The following is a 16,889-nucleotide window of genomic DNA, read 5'->3' as shown; positions in this document are numbered from 1 at the left end:
ATTTCCATCACAGAGTCACATATTCAACCTAGTTCAGCACTAAAAAACGTGGTAATTAACTACAATGAACATAATGCACTGCGCCAGTTTTTTCTGACTCGGACAAAGACAGGATCAGAGAAGAAGAGGCAAAGCGAGAGGTTTCACCCTCGGTCCAAAATAAGCCCAAAATATGGGCAATTCCTTCGACCTCATGGCTTGGTTTTTGCTCTGACATGCACTGTCAACTGTGGGACCTTGTATAGACAGGTGTGTGCCTTTACAAATCATGTCCAAACAATTGAATTTACCATAGGTGGTCTCCAATCAAGTTGTAGAAACATCTCAAGGATGATCAATTGAAACATGATGCACTTGAGCTCAATTTCGAGTCTCATAGCAAAGAGTCTGAATACTTATGTAAATAAGGTATTTTTGTATTTCTTAAAACCTGTTTCGTTTTGTCATTATGGGGTATTGTGTGTAGATTGATGAGGAAACACATGTATTTAATCTGTTTTAGAATAAGGCTGTAACATAACAAAATGTGGATAAAGTGAAGGGGTCTGAATATTTTCTGAATGCACTGTCTACCCAATGTGGACCTGACAAGACAATGGAATATTTTCAATGTTTTGGCAATTGAATGTTCACAATTTATGGTTTTGGAATTTCCATTAAAACACTCTAAAAATAATTGTAATGTCATTCATTATTTCATAATGGATTTAATCTTTTAAAAAATGACCAAAACTGAAATCGAAAACAGTAATTATTTATTAATAATCTACCCGAAACCGAAACGACCTCAAAAAACACTAATCACTCAGCACTAGTGTTATGCATTTGTTCTGAATTATGAATTCAGACCACTTTTTGTTTTGTGTTTTCAGGAAATGTTGATAAGGATCCAAACCCCACTGAAGGTCAGTTTAAAAACCACACTCCTCTCATTGTCTCTGTTATTCTTGATAGTCTTCCGTCATAACCCACTAGCACCAACTTCTCTTTTCTTTCTCCTATTTCTCTTCACCCCCCCCCCCCTCCCCAGCCCCCACTGCCAGTGAGTGGGTGGGCTTCCAGGAGGCAGAGTATAAGTTCTTCGACCACCGGTCTACGTGGGACCAAGCCCAGAGGATCTGCTCCTGGTTCGGTGCTTCTCTGGCTTCCATCCACTCTTCTGCGGAGGAGGTTTTCCTTGCCAACACACTGCACAAGGTACCACACATAAGCTTTTATGAAAACATTACAACAACTTGTATCACCCTTCATAAAGTAACACATCCACTGCTGAGAAGGAGGCCTTCCTGGTTGACATAGTGCACAAGGTGCGCTACATAACCTTTATAAACCTTCGTAAAAAAAATGTTATAACCCTTTTATAGCTACTTCATGTTCATGAAGAACGTGACAGAAATTAAACATCCACGTGGGCACTTTCATAACTCTACAAAATGTACCAGCCACCACGTGTTGTTTTATCCAAGCCAATAGTCTTTGCTGTACATGTACTGTACATGTCACTGGAGGTCAAGTGTGTATGGCTAGAGGTCACGTGTGTTTTCTCACCTGCAGATGACCAAGGTAGAGGGGGACCACTGGTGGGTGGGGCTTCATACGTATGAGAACGATGGCCGTTTCCACTGGTCAGACCACTCTGTGCTCAACTATGTGTCCTGGGCTCTCAGCAGGCCACACCCACTCAGCCGCGACCGCAAGTGTGTCCACATGTCAGTCAGCAAAGGTGAGGGTTGTGGGATGCTGTAATGTTTGTCCCGTAAATAGCATATTTTGTGTTTTTTTTTTTTAAACCATATTTAATATTTAATTCTAAAACGTTCTACAGCGGAGTGGGCAGATCAGAAATGCCACTCAGACTTGCCCTACATCTGTAAGAGAGTGAATGTCACAGGCACCATCCCACCCACACCCTCCACCCCCCTGCCCCCCGCGGGCTGCCCTGATGGCTGGGGCCCCTTCCTACACAAGGTAGGGCTCCTGGGTTATGTAGTTTCTACTGTGCTGGTAAAGATGTGACAGTTATATGAATGTGACATTACGGTGTTATGTTTTGATTTGCTCTTCCATTTTAGCCTCTCAGTTGTTATCAGATCTCACGTCAGATCTCAAACAGACCTCTCACCCGAGGTACTGGTTTCTCCTGGGTTATGTTACGTGTGAGAGCATGATGGTCCTTCCTGACCTGACCTCTGACCTTCCTGTGTGTGTGTAGTGTTATAAGGTGTTTGGTCATGAGGAGAGCCGGAGGGCCACATGGTCAGGAGCCAGGCTCATGTGTGAGTCACAGGGAGGAGCCTTGGCTGTGGTGCCCAATCACGTGGAGCAAGGTAGTTTTATACTCAACTGACACACGCACGCACGCACACACAAGCAAACAAACACACGCACGGTTTCACATACCCACACAAGGGCAAACACACACATACACCATCCAGTAACATCAGTGGTTCCCAAACTGTCGGGCTGTCGGCAGAGGGGGGGCGGAGAGGTAGGGGGAGATGAACATACACGAAAACATACTTTTTGAGGAACTCAGTCGGGCTTTCAACTTACTCTTGAAAGTTTCGAAATTGGGGAGTGCATCAGCAGTTTTGCTCTTGTCATGTCAGTCATTGCAGACCTTAGAGAGCTTTTTGTAACTTGTCCCAGGTCCCCAAAGATGAAAGAGGGGCAAAAAAGTTTGGGAAGCACTGAATAACATCATGCATGCTGTCTCCCACAGCCTTTGTCACCACTCTGCTGTCCAACGTGAGTTTTGACCTGTGGGTGGGGCTCACGTCTGACTCTAAAGGCCACTTCCAATGGGCTCGTCCTGGACTCCTCAGCTACACCAACTGGGCCTCTGGAGAACCCCTGGACAACAGTGGACCACTCCACAACAAGAGTCCGGTATATACCACCCTGGTCTAATCTTTTTCTGTATTAATCCAGTCTTTGGTGGCATCCCAAATGGCACCCTATTCCCCACATAGTGCACTACTTTAGAACCAGGGTACTAGTCAAAAGTAGTTCACTATATATGTAATATGGTGCCATTTGGGACGCATATTTGGTCCGTGGGTTCAGTCTTTGTCATGTCCATTGTTCGTCATTGTCACCTGACAGGGGAACTGTGTGGTGATGATCCATGGGAACCCAACTAAAAATACTGGCATGTGGGCATCCCGGGCCTGTGAGATGGAGAAACATGGCTACATCTGCCAGAAGAAACAAGGTACAGGACATGTCACAACTCCAAACGGCACAGCCACTCGCAATTCAACAGTGCATAACATAACTAACCAGTGAATTATGTAACAGACAAGCATTCCTGTGTGAATCTATTACATAGTACTGTACCTACTGAAACACATACCTGACATATTAAACAGTTGTGTTTATATCAGTCATCAGAATTAGTTTCCTTTATATACTGATTTAACTTTGTCTCCTTAGACCCAGCTCTGCCCCCTGGCGCTGCCCTCCTGCCCTCCTCCCTGTCCGGAGCCCTGGACCTGGGTGGGGTGTCGTACCGCATAGTGAAGAAGCGTCTGGACTGGATGGGGGCGCTGCATGTGTGCGAGTCTCTGAACGGGACGTTGGCTTCAGTGAGAGACCCCTACCAACAGGCTTACCTCACCCTGCTGATGAACAGCCTACACCTCCCAGCATGGATAGGCCTTTACAACTATGGGGTGAGGCCCTGGTCATGACAAGCTGGGAGGAGTAATGCACATCTACGAGATCCTTAATTGGTTTGTTTTGATACAACAACATGGTAACATGTAGGGTGAGATAATTGTATCACTACAAATCAATATTACATTGATATAATCAGATCTTCAAAGATTGATTTAACTAGATTGACCAATGAGGTAAGATTTAGGATTAACTCCTCCTCTGTTCCACACTCAGGGACGGCACTTCAGCTGGTTGGGCGAGGAGGACCTGATTTACACTGCCTGGCGGGATGGGGAGCCTAATACACTGTCTGGATGTGGTCACATGACCACGGTGGGGCAGTGGACTATGACCCCCTGTGATGCTAAACTGGATGCTGTCATCTGTCAGATTAATACAGGTGTGTATGTGTGTGTGTGTGTGTGCATCCGTGTGTGTGTGCATGTTTGTGTGTGTGCCCTAATACAGTATATGAACATGTGTGTATATAGTGTGTAAGCCCTGTCCTCTCTCTCTCTCTCTCTCTCTCTCTCTCTCTCTCTCTCTCTCTCTCTCTCTCTCTCTCTCTCTCTCTCTCTCTCTCTCTCTCTCTCTCTCTCTCTCTTTCTTTCTTTCTTTCTTTCTTTCTCCCCCCCCCCCCCCCCCCCCACACACACCAGAGGAGGCTTTGGTGCACAAGTGGAGTTTCCCAGGACAGTGCCCTCACTCTCTGGGCGACTGGGCCTGGGTGCCTTTCAGGAACCACTGCTACTCCTTCAACCTGCAGAGCCTCCGGCTGCAGACCGACGCCCACTCCTCCTGCAGGAAGGGTAAGGAGGACACTCTGTCAACTGCCAATCAAACAGTCCAGATACGCCCTTAGTCAGCCAGACACTCCTTAGTCTCTATACATGCACATTGAGTGTGTCCCAAATGGCACCCTTTTCTGTATGTAGTACACTACTTTTGACCAGAGCCCTATAGAGAATAGGATGCCATTTTGGACGCAAAACAGTGGATTCCGTGACGTGGTTCGACTTTAGCAGCAAGGACCACTATTTCTTGTCTTTAAATCCCGCTTAACTGACAGGTTAAAGTCTGCTTGAAAGCTGCTAGCCATCAAGCTAACAGAGTTAGTCCCAGATTAGTTTTCCATTGGGGCCCTTTTGTCCGGAGAAGTGAATGACTGGTGCCAGCCCTGTAGGAGCTGCTGAGGATTATAGGCTTGAGGTGGCTTCCTTGATTATGCAGGTCGCCAGCCTACGTAAAAAACTAGAGAAAACGGAATGTTTACCTTGCCGGTGGCTGGACGGCGTTCGGCCTTGTTGGATGCATCTCCACCTTGTCGTTTGTCGTTATCCGACTGGCCGGTGTTGCCAGGAGTTCTTCACCAGGGGAGCAATCTCCTGCCTCCCCTCCCCCTTCTGATAGCGGAGTCGAAGGAGCACAGCAAGAGGAGTTTGGCAATCAACGATGGTCGCATGTCTCGAGCCGTGGAACCAAAGACAGCGGCCTCCCGTAAAGCAGTCTACACTCCCAACGAGAGGCCCGGAGCGGATTAAAAACAACAAATAGTTTATCTGCCCTGGAGTCTGAACTTCCTGCACCTTGGTCACTGGGGGTACCTGTGTCTGCAGCCGCTGTAACTACTCCTACTCCTTCCCCTATGATTTCGAAGTTGACCCCTGCAACCTTCTGTCCCTGCTCTGGATTGCTGCTTATTTTCAGAGCCACATTCCTGTAAAGATTAGAGAATAGGTTCATAATAGGTTCATCTGCCTCACCTAAAGACCATTCTTGTGGGAAGCTGCTACAGACCACTAAGTGCCAACAGTCAGTATCTGGATAATGGCTGAAATGCTTGATAATGTATGTGATATCAACAGAGGTATATTTTCTGGGTGATTTAAATATTTACTGGCTTCTTGACTGCCCACTCAAGAAAAAGCTTAAAACTGTAACCAGGTTCAGGATATCAGTCAACCTACCAGGGTAGAATGAAATCATCAACATGTATTGATCACATCTTTACTAATGCTGCAGACATGTGCTTGAAAGTAGTATTCAAATCCATTGGATGTAGTGATCACAATATAGTAGCCATATCTAGGAAAACCAAAGTTCCAAAGGCCGGGCCTAATGTAGTGTATAAGAGGTCATACAATAACTTTTGTAGTGATTCTTGTGTTGTTGATGTAAAGAATATTTGTTGGTCCATGGTATGTAATGAGGAGCAAACAGACGTTGCACTTGATACATTTATGAAATTGCTTATCCCAGTTACTAATAAGCATGCACCCATTAAGAAAACGACTGTAAAAACTGTTAAATCCCCGTGGATTGATGAGGATTTGACAAACTGTATGGTTGAAGAGGGATGAGGCAAAAGGAATGGCAAATAAGTCTGGCTGCACAACCGATTGGCAAACGTACTGCAAATTGAGAAATCATGTGACTAAACTGAATAAAAAGAAGAAACTACACTATGAAACAAAGATAAATGACATAACGAATTATAGTAAATTGCTTTGGAGCACCTTCAATGAAATTTTGGGAAAAAGGGCAAACTCAGCTCCATCATTTATTGAATCAGATGGCTCATTCCTCACAAAACGGACAGATATTGCCAACTACTATTATGATTTTTTTTAATTGGCAAGATTAGCAAACTTAGGCATGACATGCCAGCAACAAACGCTGACACTACACATCCAAGTATATCTGACCAAATTATGAAAGACAAGAATTGTAATTTTGAATTCTGTAAAGTGAGTGTGGAAGAGGTGAAAAAATGATTGTTGTCTATCAACAATGACACGCCGCCAGGGTCTGACAACTTGGATGGAAAATTACTGAGGATAATAGCGGATGATATTGCCACTCCCATTTGCCATATCTTCAATTTAAGCCTACTAGAAAGTGTGTGCCCTCAGGCCTGGAGGGAAGCAAAAGTCATTCCGCTACCTAAGAATATCAAAGCCCCCTTTACTGGCTCAAATAGCCGACCAATCAGCCTGTTACCAACCCTTAGTAAACTCCTGGAATAAAATTGTGTTTGACAAGATACAATGCTATTTTACAGTAAACAAACAGACTTTCAGCACACTTATAGGGAAGGACATTCAACAAGCACAGCACTTACACAAATGACTGATGATGAAAAGATTGTGGGGGCTGTTTTGTTAGACTTCAGTGCGGCTTTTGACATTATTGATCATAGTCTGCTGCTGGAAAAACGTATGTGTTATGGTTTTACATCCCCTGCTATAATGTGGATAAAGAGTTACCTGTCTAACAGAACACAGAGGGTGTTATTTAATGGAAGCCTCTCCCACATAATCCAAGTTGAATCAGGAATTCCCCAGGGCAGCTGTCTAGGCCCCTTTTTTCAATCTTTACTAACAACATGCCACTGGCTTTAAGTAAAGCCAGTGTGTGTGTTTGTATACGGATGACTCAACACTATACACGTCAGCTACTACAGAGACTGAAATGACTGCAACACTTAAGAGCTGCAATTAGTTTCAGAATGGGTGGGAAGGAATAAGTTAGTCCTAAATATTTAAATAACCATAAGCACTGTATTTGGGACAGATCATTCACTAAACTCTAAACCTCAACTAAAATGTGTAATAAATAATGTGGAAATTGCAAGTTGAGGTGACTAAACTGCTTGGAGTAACCCTGGATTGTAAACTGTCATGGTCAAAACATATTTTTTACAACAGTAGCTACGATTTGGAGAAGTCTGTCAATAATAAACTGTTGCTCTACCTTAACAGCACTATCAACAAGGCAGGTCCAACAGACTCTAGTTTTGTCGCACGTTGACTACTGTTCAGTCATGTGGTCAGGTGCCGCAAAGAGGGTCTTAGGAAAATTGCAATTGGCTCAGAACAGGGCAGCACAACTGGTCCTTGGATATGCATGTCAATCTCTCCTGGCGCAAAGTGGAGGAGAGATGACTTCATCACTACTTGCATTTGAGAGAGGTATTGACATGTTGAAACGTAACGATATGCGCGGAGAGTCAGGAAGCAAGTTCAGGGAGTGAATAGATTTAATTAATTAATTTACAAAACAAGAAACACAAACAGCGCACCGACATGAAACAGCAACAATGACGACTGGGGAAGAAACCAAAGAGAGTGACATATAAAGGGCAGGTGATCAAGGAGGTGATGGAGTCCAGGTGAGTGTCATTATGCGCGTAACGCTGGTGACAGGTGTGCGCCCTAACGAGCAGTCTGGTGACCTAGAGTCCAGAGTTGACTGTTTAAATGACTAGCACACAGCTCAGACCTTTTATGTTATTTCATCTTTATTTAACTAGGCAACTAGACAAATTCTTATTTACAATGACAGCCTACCCAGGCCAACCCCTAACCTGGATGACGCTGGGCCAATTGTGCGCCGCCCTATGGGACTCCCAATCACGGCCAGTTGTGATAGAGCCTGGAATCGAACCAAGGTCTGTAGTGACGCCTCTAGCAATGAGATGCAGTGCCTTAGACCGCTGCGTCACTCGGGAGCCCTGAGACACACATGCACACCCCACAAGACATACCACCAGAGGTCTCTTCACACTCTTCACAGAACAGACTATGGGAGGCGCACAGTACTTCATAGAGCCATGACTACATGGAACTCTATTCCACATCAGGTAACTGATGCAAGCAGTAGAATCAGATTTAAAAAACAGATACAAAATACACCTCACGGAACAGCGGGGACTGTGAAGCAACACAAACATAAGCACAGACACATGCATACACTCAGATGATAACATGCGTACTATACACTCACATACACATGGATTTTGTGTTGTAGATATGTGGTTGTGGAGTAGGGGCCTGAGGCCACACACTTAGTGTGTTGTGAAATCTGTTCTGAATGTATTGTAATGTTTTTTAAATTGTATAACTGCGTTAATTTTGCCGGACCCCAGGAAGAATAGCTGTTTCCATAATGGTGATCCATAATAAATACAAATACAAACCGTCTCTATATGTAGCTAATGGGGATCCATAATAAATCCAAATACCGTCTCTATATATAGCTAATGGGGATCCATAATAACTACAAACAGTCTCTATATGTGACACTTTACATGCACATTGTGACACTAAAAGATCACAGAGTACATTACAGCTCTTTCCACTCAATCGCTGTAGTCATGGAGAGAGCTTTCAGCGCTCAGCACTGACGTCAATGACCAAATACGTCAATAAGGGTAAATTAGCAGTGATTCATTGAGCTGTAATTGAAATGCACTCGATTTATTATCTCATGATTTCCCACTTTCATTTTCCTTATCATCCCACTCTTTCCTTGTTTCACACCTCCCTCTGTCTGTCAACTCCTCTCTGACCGCATTTAATTATCTCAATATGGTTATCTGATCTTCTCGCTCTCTCTCTCTCTCTATACCCCCCTCTCTCCCCTCCAGTGGGTGGCCAGCTGCTGTCGGTCCTGGATGAAACAGAGAATGGCTTTGTGTGGGAGCACATCCAGGGCTACCAGGAGCAGGCCCACGGAGCCTGGCTGGGTATGACCTTTAACTCCAAAGGTAAGGAACTCCTCAGGATGTACACAGTGAAAAGTATACACAGATGGTTCCAACTGTTAAAAACATGTAAATATCATATACTGCAAGGTCATATAATCTAATGGGTACTGTAAGAAGAGTCATTTATCAGAGTGACATATGCTATCCATATACTCATTCATATATTACATACATGATTTGTACACGTCAATAAGTCTAAATTAGCAGTGATAGGGTTCTCCAGGGATATTTCAAGATATTCTTCAGACAAGCGCGTGTGTGTGTGTGTTGTTCCTGGGGTTGTCTTGCAGGGGGCAGTCTGATGTGGTCTGAGAGTGCGGAGGTGAAGTTCACTAACTGGGAGGTGCAGGGCACCAACTTGAGCACGCTGTTTCCCAACGCCTGCTTCTGGATCCAGAGCAACACAGGCCTTTGGAAACCAGGCTCCTGCAAGAACCACACACACGGAGTCATCTGCAAACGGCCACGCAGTAAGGAAGGCCTCACCCTGTAGCACAGACAAATAACACTATGGACAATGCCATACGTGTACACAGTGATAGCAAAGATGTATGACCACCTACTGTGCTTCATTTATATCTGCAAACAGCAATCTCTGAACTGACAACACAACTCAAATGTTATCTTTTCCGTTGCAGGTGCTGAGGCTTTGGCGGTAGTCTGTAAGTATGGATAGGATATACCATGTTGATGGTTCAAGTCATCAAATGTTAGATTTGTTTAAATCTGTAATGCTAATCTGTAAAAAAATAAAATAAAATAAAAAAACAGTCCCTCTTTCTCTCCTTCTCTCTCTCCCCCTCCCTCCCTGTCTGTCTCAGCTGAAGAGGACCACCTGCCCACTCTGATTGTGATCATGGTGACGGGCCTGGCGTTGGTGATCCTCATCGCAGGCGTGATCTACCTGTACCGCCGGCGCCAGGCAGGCTCCCGTGGATCTTACGAGGGGGCGCGCTACAGCCGCACCAACTCCAACCCCTCCGAACAGGCCGAGAAGAACATCCTGGTGTCTGACATGGAGCTCAACGAACAGCCGGAGTAGCACAGCCAACCAGGCCTGGCCCCTCCCCCCAGGGCAGGAGACACCTGGGAGTACCTAATACTGACTGACCCACTGTCTGACTGATACGCATTCTGCTTCTACATTTTATGTCCCTGTTCTGTTTGAAAAGATGCTGAAGATGCTGAAGGGCTGTGCTGTGTCGAGCGCAGCAGATGCCAATCAAATTCCCTTTAAACAGTCATTCTCCAATGGGGTTAATAATATGCAAATTACAATATGAACTGCTTTTCTTAGTAGTATAGCAATAATGTTTCTGATGTCAGTTTCACATTTCATTTCAAACACTTCCTGTTTTTGGTCCCTAAGTCAAAAAGGCAGATGCCAAAAGCCAAAGACTAAGGCTTTGCACCAGTCCTTCCTTTGTCAGGAGACTCAGTATCATCCAAATATCAACACAATTTCCATCGAGACCATGACAGTATTTACCTGAGGTTAACTTCAGGTTTGCTTTGTATATTTCCTTTTGGTTTGTTTGTGTGTTTTTTTGTCCAGTGCAGCTGTAGTGAATCTGTAGCGAATCCTCCTTCTAATTCTGGTTGTTGTCGTGAAGCTTTTGTTGTTGCCCGACCCCTTCCCTCCCCCCCTTCTGTTCTGACTGACACGTCAGCAAAGGCTGGTTGGAAAGCAATACTTACTTCAGTGTGGAAGAGAAGAGGACAGTGATTTTTAGAGTGGTGATTTTAGAGTGATTTTAACGAGTCCCTGGCCTGTTCACCACAACTGCACATACAGTAGGAGAGAGAGAGAGAGAGAAATTTGACGTTGATACAGACTGATACCGTCTTTTGTTGTCTTGGTACAGTGTGATGGGGTCGATAAGGGTATGACACCCATTATATTTCAGTATGTAACATTCTAGAGGGTTTTAGAGGGTTTGTTTTAGCACTTTCTACCACCATCATGAGAAGAGCCAACATTTATTACTTAAAGTAACTGTCCAGTGTTTCCAGATTTCTATGAAATAAGACCTATAATTAATTACAATATGAGTGAAATAGTTTTCCTTAAAAATTTTAAAAAGCAGCTTTTCTGTGTTAGAATGGTGTGGGCGTACCCCAACAACAGAATGGTGTGGGAGTATATCGGTCATTAAAAATATTCATGCGAGTAGACCGCTGACCGCCAGCACATCCTCCTTAGGAGGATGAAATCATCTTCTATGAGGAAGTAGCAAGCGTTTTTTAAACAGTCTGTTTGAGATACAGGTTTGAGGTGGGGTTTTTGAAATATTTTTTCTCCAATTCATGCTTTGACCACAAATACGAGTATAGGATAAGTCAACAACATTACTTGGTTATGGGTTAACAGAAGAAAAAAAGTGAGATTTTCACTAGACAGTTACTTTTGTTTTTGTTGATCTTGTCTCATCGCTGCATCTCCCCAACGGTCTCAGGAGGAGCGACGGTCAAGTCATGCAGCCCTCCAAAAGATGACCTGCCAAACCACACTTCTCAACACCCACCCGCCAGCTGCACTCTCCAACTAATTACAGCATGCAGGCACCCAGCCTGCCACAAGAGCACAATGACTCAAATAAAGCCCCCCGGCCAAACCCTCCCAGGACAACGTTGGGCCAATTGTGCGCCGCCCTATGGAACTCCAGGACATGGACAGTTGTGACACAGGCTGGTATTGAACCTGGGCCTGTCGTGGCACCTCAAGCACTGCAATGCAGTGTCTTAGACCACTGTGCCACTCAGGAGACCTCTAGACAGTTACTTTAAGCAAAGGACAGTGCATTCACTCCTTTCTTTATGCGTTATTACTAAGGTACTTTTCAATTGTTTTTGTGTTATTTCCTTCCTTTGACTTTTGGATGGGTAACATGGTGTAAAGTATGTGAACGTCTGTGTTAGTCTCATGACTGGTATGGATGGTTAGATTTCCCATGTTAATGTCTGTGTTGGTGGTACGATTACACACTGACCTGCAGCCATGGAAAACATACCCTATATATACAAAGTATGTGGACACCCATTCAAATGATTGGATTCGGCTATTTCAGCCACACCCGTTGCTGACCGGTTTATTAAATCAAGCACACAGCCATGCAATCTCCATAGTCAAACATTAGCAGTAGAAGGCTGTTTCTGAAGATCTCAGTGACTTTGATGCCACCTTTCGTCAAATTTCTTCCCTGCTAGAGCTGCCCCGGTCAACTGTAAGTGCTGTTATTGGGAAGTGGAAACGTTTAGGAGCAACAACGGCTCAGCCGCGAAGTGGTAGGCCACACAAGCTCACAGAATGGGACCGCAGAGTGCTGAAGCGCGTAGGGTGTAGAAATCATCTGTTGCAACACTCACTACTGAGTACCAAACTGTAACTGTAAGCAACATCAGCACAATAACTGTTTGTCAGGAGCTCCATGAAATGGGTTTCCATGGCCGAGCAGCCACACACAAGCCTAATATCACCATGCACAATGCCAAGCGTAGGCTGTAGTGGTGTAAAGCTCTCCGGCATTGGAGCAGTGGAAATGCATTCTCTGGAGTGATGAATCACGCTTTACCATCTGACAGTCCGATGGACAAATCTGGGCTTTGGTGGACGCCAGCAAAATGCTACCTACCCGAATGCATAGTGCCAGCAATAAAGTTTGGTGGAGAAGGACTAATGGTCTGGGGCTGTTTTTCATGGTTCTGGCTAGGCCCCTTAGCTCCAGTGAAGGGGAATCCTAATTCTTAATGCTTAATGTATTCAATGACATTCTAGATGATTCTGTGCTTCCAACTTTGTGGCAACAGCTTGGGGAAGGCCCTTTCCTGTTTCAACATGACAATGCCCTTGTGCACAAAGCGAGGTCCTCACCTCAACCCCATCAAACAACTTTGGGATGAATTGGAACGCCGACTGCTAGCCAGGCTTAATCGCCCAACATCAGTGCTCAACCTCAATAATGCTCTTGTGGCTGAATGGAAGTCCCAACATATAGTGTACAGCCTTCCCAGAAGAGTGGAGGCTGTTATAACAGCAAAGGGTGGACCAACTCCATATTGATACCCATGATTTTGGAACGAGATGTTCGATGAACAGGTGTCCACAAACTTTTGGTCATGTCATGGAACTTAGGTCACTTGTAGGTCATTCACTTGAAAGTGACACATCTGACATGAGTTGACATGTACGATACCAGTCAAAAGTTTGTACACACCTACTCATTCCAGGGTTTTTCTTTATTTTAACTTTTTTCTACATTGTAGAATAATAGTGAAGACATCAAAACTATGAAATAACATACATGGAATCATGTAGTAACCAAAAAAGTGTTTAAAAAATAAATAATAATATGTGCACACTCTTGGAATTCTCTCAACCAGCTTCACATGGAATGCATTTCCAACAGTCTTGAAGGAGTACCCACATATGCTGATCACTTGTTGGCTGTTTTTCCTTCAATCTGTGGTCCAACTCTTCCCAAACCATCTCAATTGGGTTGAGGTCAGGTGATTGTGGAGGCCAGGTCATCTGATGCAGCACCCCATCACTCTCCTTGGTCAAATAGACCTTACACAGCACGGAGGTGTGTTGACCAACAGGACACTTTTTGGTTACTACATGATTCTATATGTGTAATTTCACTGTTTTGATGTCTTGACTATTATTTTACAATGTAGAAAATAGTAATTAAATTTTTTTTTAAATACCCTTGAATGAATATGTAGTATTACAGTTCTGGATGTTGTGACAAACTTGTTGTCATTTGTATGTGGTATGTTCCACAAGGTACTAGAGAACCTTACTTAAGGGGTACCCTCTATATCAATGCAAAATACAGCTAGGAAAACCAAAGAACTAGTTTGAAAAGGGAAAGAATCCACCACATACTTCAAATATTTAGAAATAGAAAGATCAACTGATCCATCTTATTTCCCCTTGTCGTTTCTTAACCTTGTGTAGTACATTATTGGGGGGAGGAAAGTAAGGTTTCTAACAAAGCACAACTAGATTCAATGCAGGGAATCAACCCAAACCCTAACTTCTGGGTTCCCATTTGAATAGGAGGCAAAAACAGATGTTTTCTCCCCCCACATAACATTCCTCTTCCTACAGTTCCCTCCTTCTCATGACCGGATTTCTGTCCTCCTGATCCGTGGAATTCTTTGGAGACGTTTGAGATAGAAACTCTCGGTGGGCCAGTGAGCCACGCTTCGAAACCAGCTCTTTTCTGCTCTGTCAACCAGACAAATGGGGCTGAGGAGAGATGGGGGGAGGGAAGATGGAAGGAGAGGGGGGGGGGGATCGTGTGTGTGTGTGTGTTGTCATCTCCAACTGTGGAATGTTGAGTCGACAAGAAGAACTCAGTGGCAGGTCTGGAACCAATCAGAGCAAAAGGGCTCAGGGCCGAAAGAGAAGGGTGAGAGAATGGGAGAAATGGGGGGGAAGAATGGAGGGAGAGAAAGAGACAGGCACAGGCACGTATGGGGAAAGAAAGGGTCAGGGAGAGAGGAATGGAGATGAGAGAAGTGAAATGTCATCGGTTCACCCTGCCTCCTAGTGGAGGGTTGCTGTAGCACCCTGCTTCCAAATGACTGCCGAACTGGTTGTAATAAATTTGAGCTGCCTACCAAGTTGGAGTTGCCTACAATGTGACGATGTATGAGTCTGGCCCTGATGTTCTGCCTTGTCTGGGACTGACTGTGTGACTGTGGTGGGCTTTTAAAATTTGAGTCCCTGTGAAGAAAGGTTCAAGTAAGCACCTGTTTTGATTTTTAAAATATTTGTTGTTTTTATATGAAATGAATAAAATATATGTTGGCTAAATGACTGTCGATAGAATTATTTCATAAGTTGTACTTTAGTTACACCAATATTTGCACATTATTGTGGGGGACAAGATGTGACTGAGGTTGACATATCATGACTGAAATAGTGGTGATGTTGAAGAACCCCCACCAGAGGGCAGAACTTGCTCACAGTAACAGCTTGACTGTGTTTCCAAATGAGTTCCTCACTTTCCTGGTCTGATGCTTCATATTCTCTCTCTGTCTTTGTCTTTCTCTCTCTCTCTCTCTCTCTCTCTCCACCCCATACATATCTACTGTATGTGCATGTTTCTGTGTGCTTGAATGTCTGCGGCTGTGTCTCCATCCAGTCTTTTCAGACTCTCAGTTCAGGCTGTGATCCTGATCTGCCACACCTCATTGGAGGAGAATGGACCGAGGACCTCTACCTTTGCTCTGGCAGGGACTCCGCCTGGCTTGGCAGGCACCAATAGCTTTTCTATGTGTGGCCTGCCTGTTGCGGCTGATCTGGCATTATGGCTGCCCCCCCCCCCCCTGCTCTGTTTCGCCTGTCCTTGTGCTTGTCTCCACCCCCCTCCAGGTGTCGCCCATCTTCCCCACTTATCCTCTGGGTATTTATACCTGTGTTTCCTGTCTAGTTGTGCCAGTTTGTCTTGTTTGCCAAGCTTACCAGTGTTTGTCCTGTCGGCACCTGTCTTTTCCAAGGCTCTCTTTTCTCGTCCTCCTGGTTTTTAACCCTTGCCAGTCCTGACACTGTACCCGCTCGACTGACCACTTTGGCTGTCCCTGAGCCTGCCGTCCTGTACCTTTGCTCCTACTCTGGATTATTGACCCCTACCTGCCTTGACCTGTCGTTTGCCTGTCTCTGTTACAATAAACATTGTTACTTCATACAGTCTGCACTTGGGTCTCACCTTGATACTTGATAACTGTGCTGTGCTGTGAGCCATTGTAACGAGTTCAACTGGAGCCTTTTAAGACAGACAATCAGTTTGTCAGACCAGGTATGCCAGCCAAGTGGACATGAGGCCCGACGGCTCTATCCACTGGCCAGGGGTACACTGTTTGGCATATTATTTGACCTAGGTGTCTCTCCAGGGTTTGTTCCATGGACCAATGAACCAGGGGTGTAGTGATTAGGCAGAACACTTGGATTAATATTGGTATTTAGGCAGATTGTTTGTGCCCTAATCAAGCGAGAGACCTCTCTGTCTGAGTACGGATGGAATCGCTCATCCCAAATCAAACAGAGGAGATTGTTTCTCTTGCAGGGAGAGAACTAAATGTCTGTCATTATCTCACTTAGACTGCCTGTCAAAACTCATCTGCCTAAATATTTTACACTGTTAGTGGTATTGATATTTTAAGTTATTACCGTATTATTTATTTGTACATTTGTTCATATTTAGAATATTTATATCCCCCTTTGTATAGGCTAGCACAGACTAGCCTATACAAAGTCTATACACAGACTAATATGTTCCGGGATTCTTCCGATGGCATTGAGGAGTACACCACATCAGTCACTGGCTTCATCAATAAGTGCATCGATGACATCGTTCCCACAGTGACTGTACGTACATACCCCAACCAGAAGCCATGGATTAGGTAGTGCGAAGCTTATAAGAAATCCTGTTATGCCCTCCGACGAACCATCAAACAGGGAAAGCGCCAATACAGGACTAAGATGGAATCGTACTACATTGGCTACGACACTCGTTGGATGTGGTAGGGCTTGCAAACCATTACAGACTACAAAGGGAAGCACAGCCGAGAGCTGCCCAGTGACACAAGCCTACCAGATGGGCTAAATTACTTCTATGCTCGCTTCGAGGCAAGTAGCACTGGAACATGCATGAGTGCATCAGCTGTCCGG

The 16,889-nt window shown here is 44.6% G+C and overlaps 1 protein-coding gene across 1 annotated transcript in view; it reads left to right on the top strand.

Moving 5' to 3' along the window:
- LOC109898403 (C-type mannose receptor 2) overlaps positions 1–15,032 on the top strand; it is a 41,794-nt gene extending 26,762 nt beyond the window's left edge. The window contains exons 16-29 of the mRNA XM_031833977.1: positions 873–905; positions 1,031–1,197; positions 1,555–1,723; positions 1,826–1,968; positions 2,213–2,327; positions 2,723–2,889; positions 3,106–3,214; positions 3,436–3,674; positions 3,895–4,060; positions 4,320–4,469; positions 9,089–9,208; positions 9,499–9,678; positions 9,847–9,870; positions 10,030–15,032. Of these exons, the coding sequence (XP_031689837.1) occupies positions 873–905; positions 1,031–1,197; positions 1,555–1,723; positions 1,826–1,968; positions 2,213–2,327; positions 2,723–2,889; positions 3,106–3,214; positions 3,436–3,674; positions 3,895–4,060; positions 4,320–4,469; positions 9,089–9,208; positions 9,499–9,678; positions 9,847–9,870; positions 10,030–10,250 (2,003 nt within the window). The 3' untranslated portion in view covers positions 10,251–15,032. The remainder of the gene's footprint in view (positions 1–872; positions 906–1,030; positions 1,198–1,554; positions 1,724–1,825; positions 1,969–2,212; positions 2,328–2,722; positions 2,890–3,105; positions 3,215–3,435; positions 3,675–3,894; positions 4,061–4,319; positions 4,470–9,088; positions 9,209–9,498; positions 9,679–9,846; positions 9,871–10,029) is intronic.
- The last annotated feature ends 1,857 nt before the right edge of the window (positions 15,033–16,889 follow it).

The sequence above is a fragment of the Oncorhynchus kisutch genome, linkage group LG10 (genome assembly GCF_002021735.2).
Source record: "Oncorhynchus kisutch isolate 150728-3 linkage group LG10, Okis_V2, whole genome shotgun sequence".
Classification (NCBI taxonomy): domain Eukaryota; kingdom Metazoa; phylum Chordata; class Actinopteri; order Salmoniformes; family Salmonidae; genus Oncorhynchus; species Oncorhynchus kisutch.
This window is presented reverse-complemented; position numbering and strand designations above follow the sequence as displayed.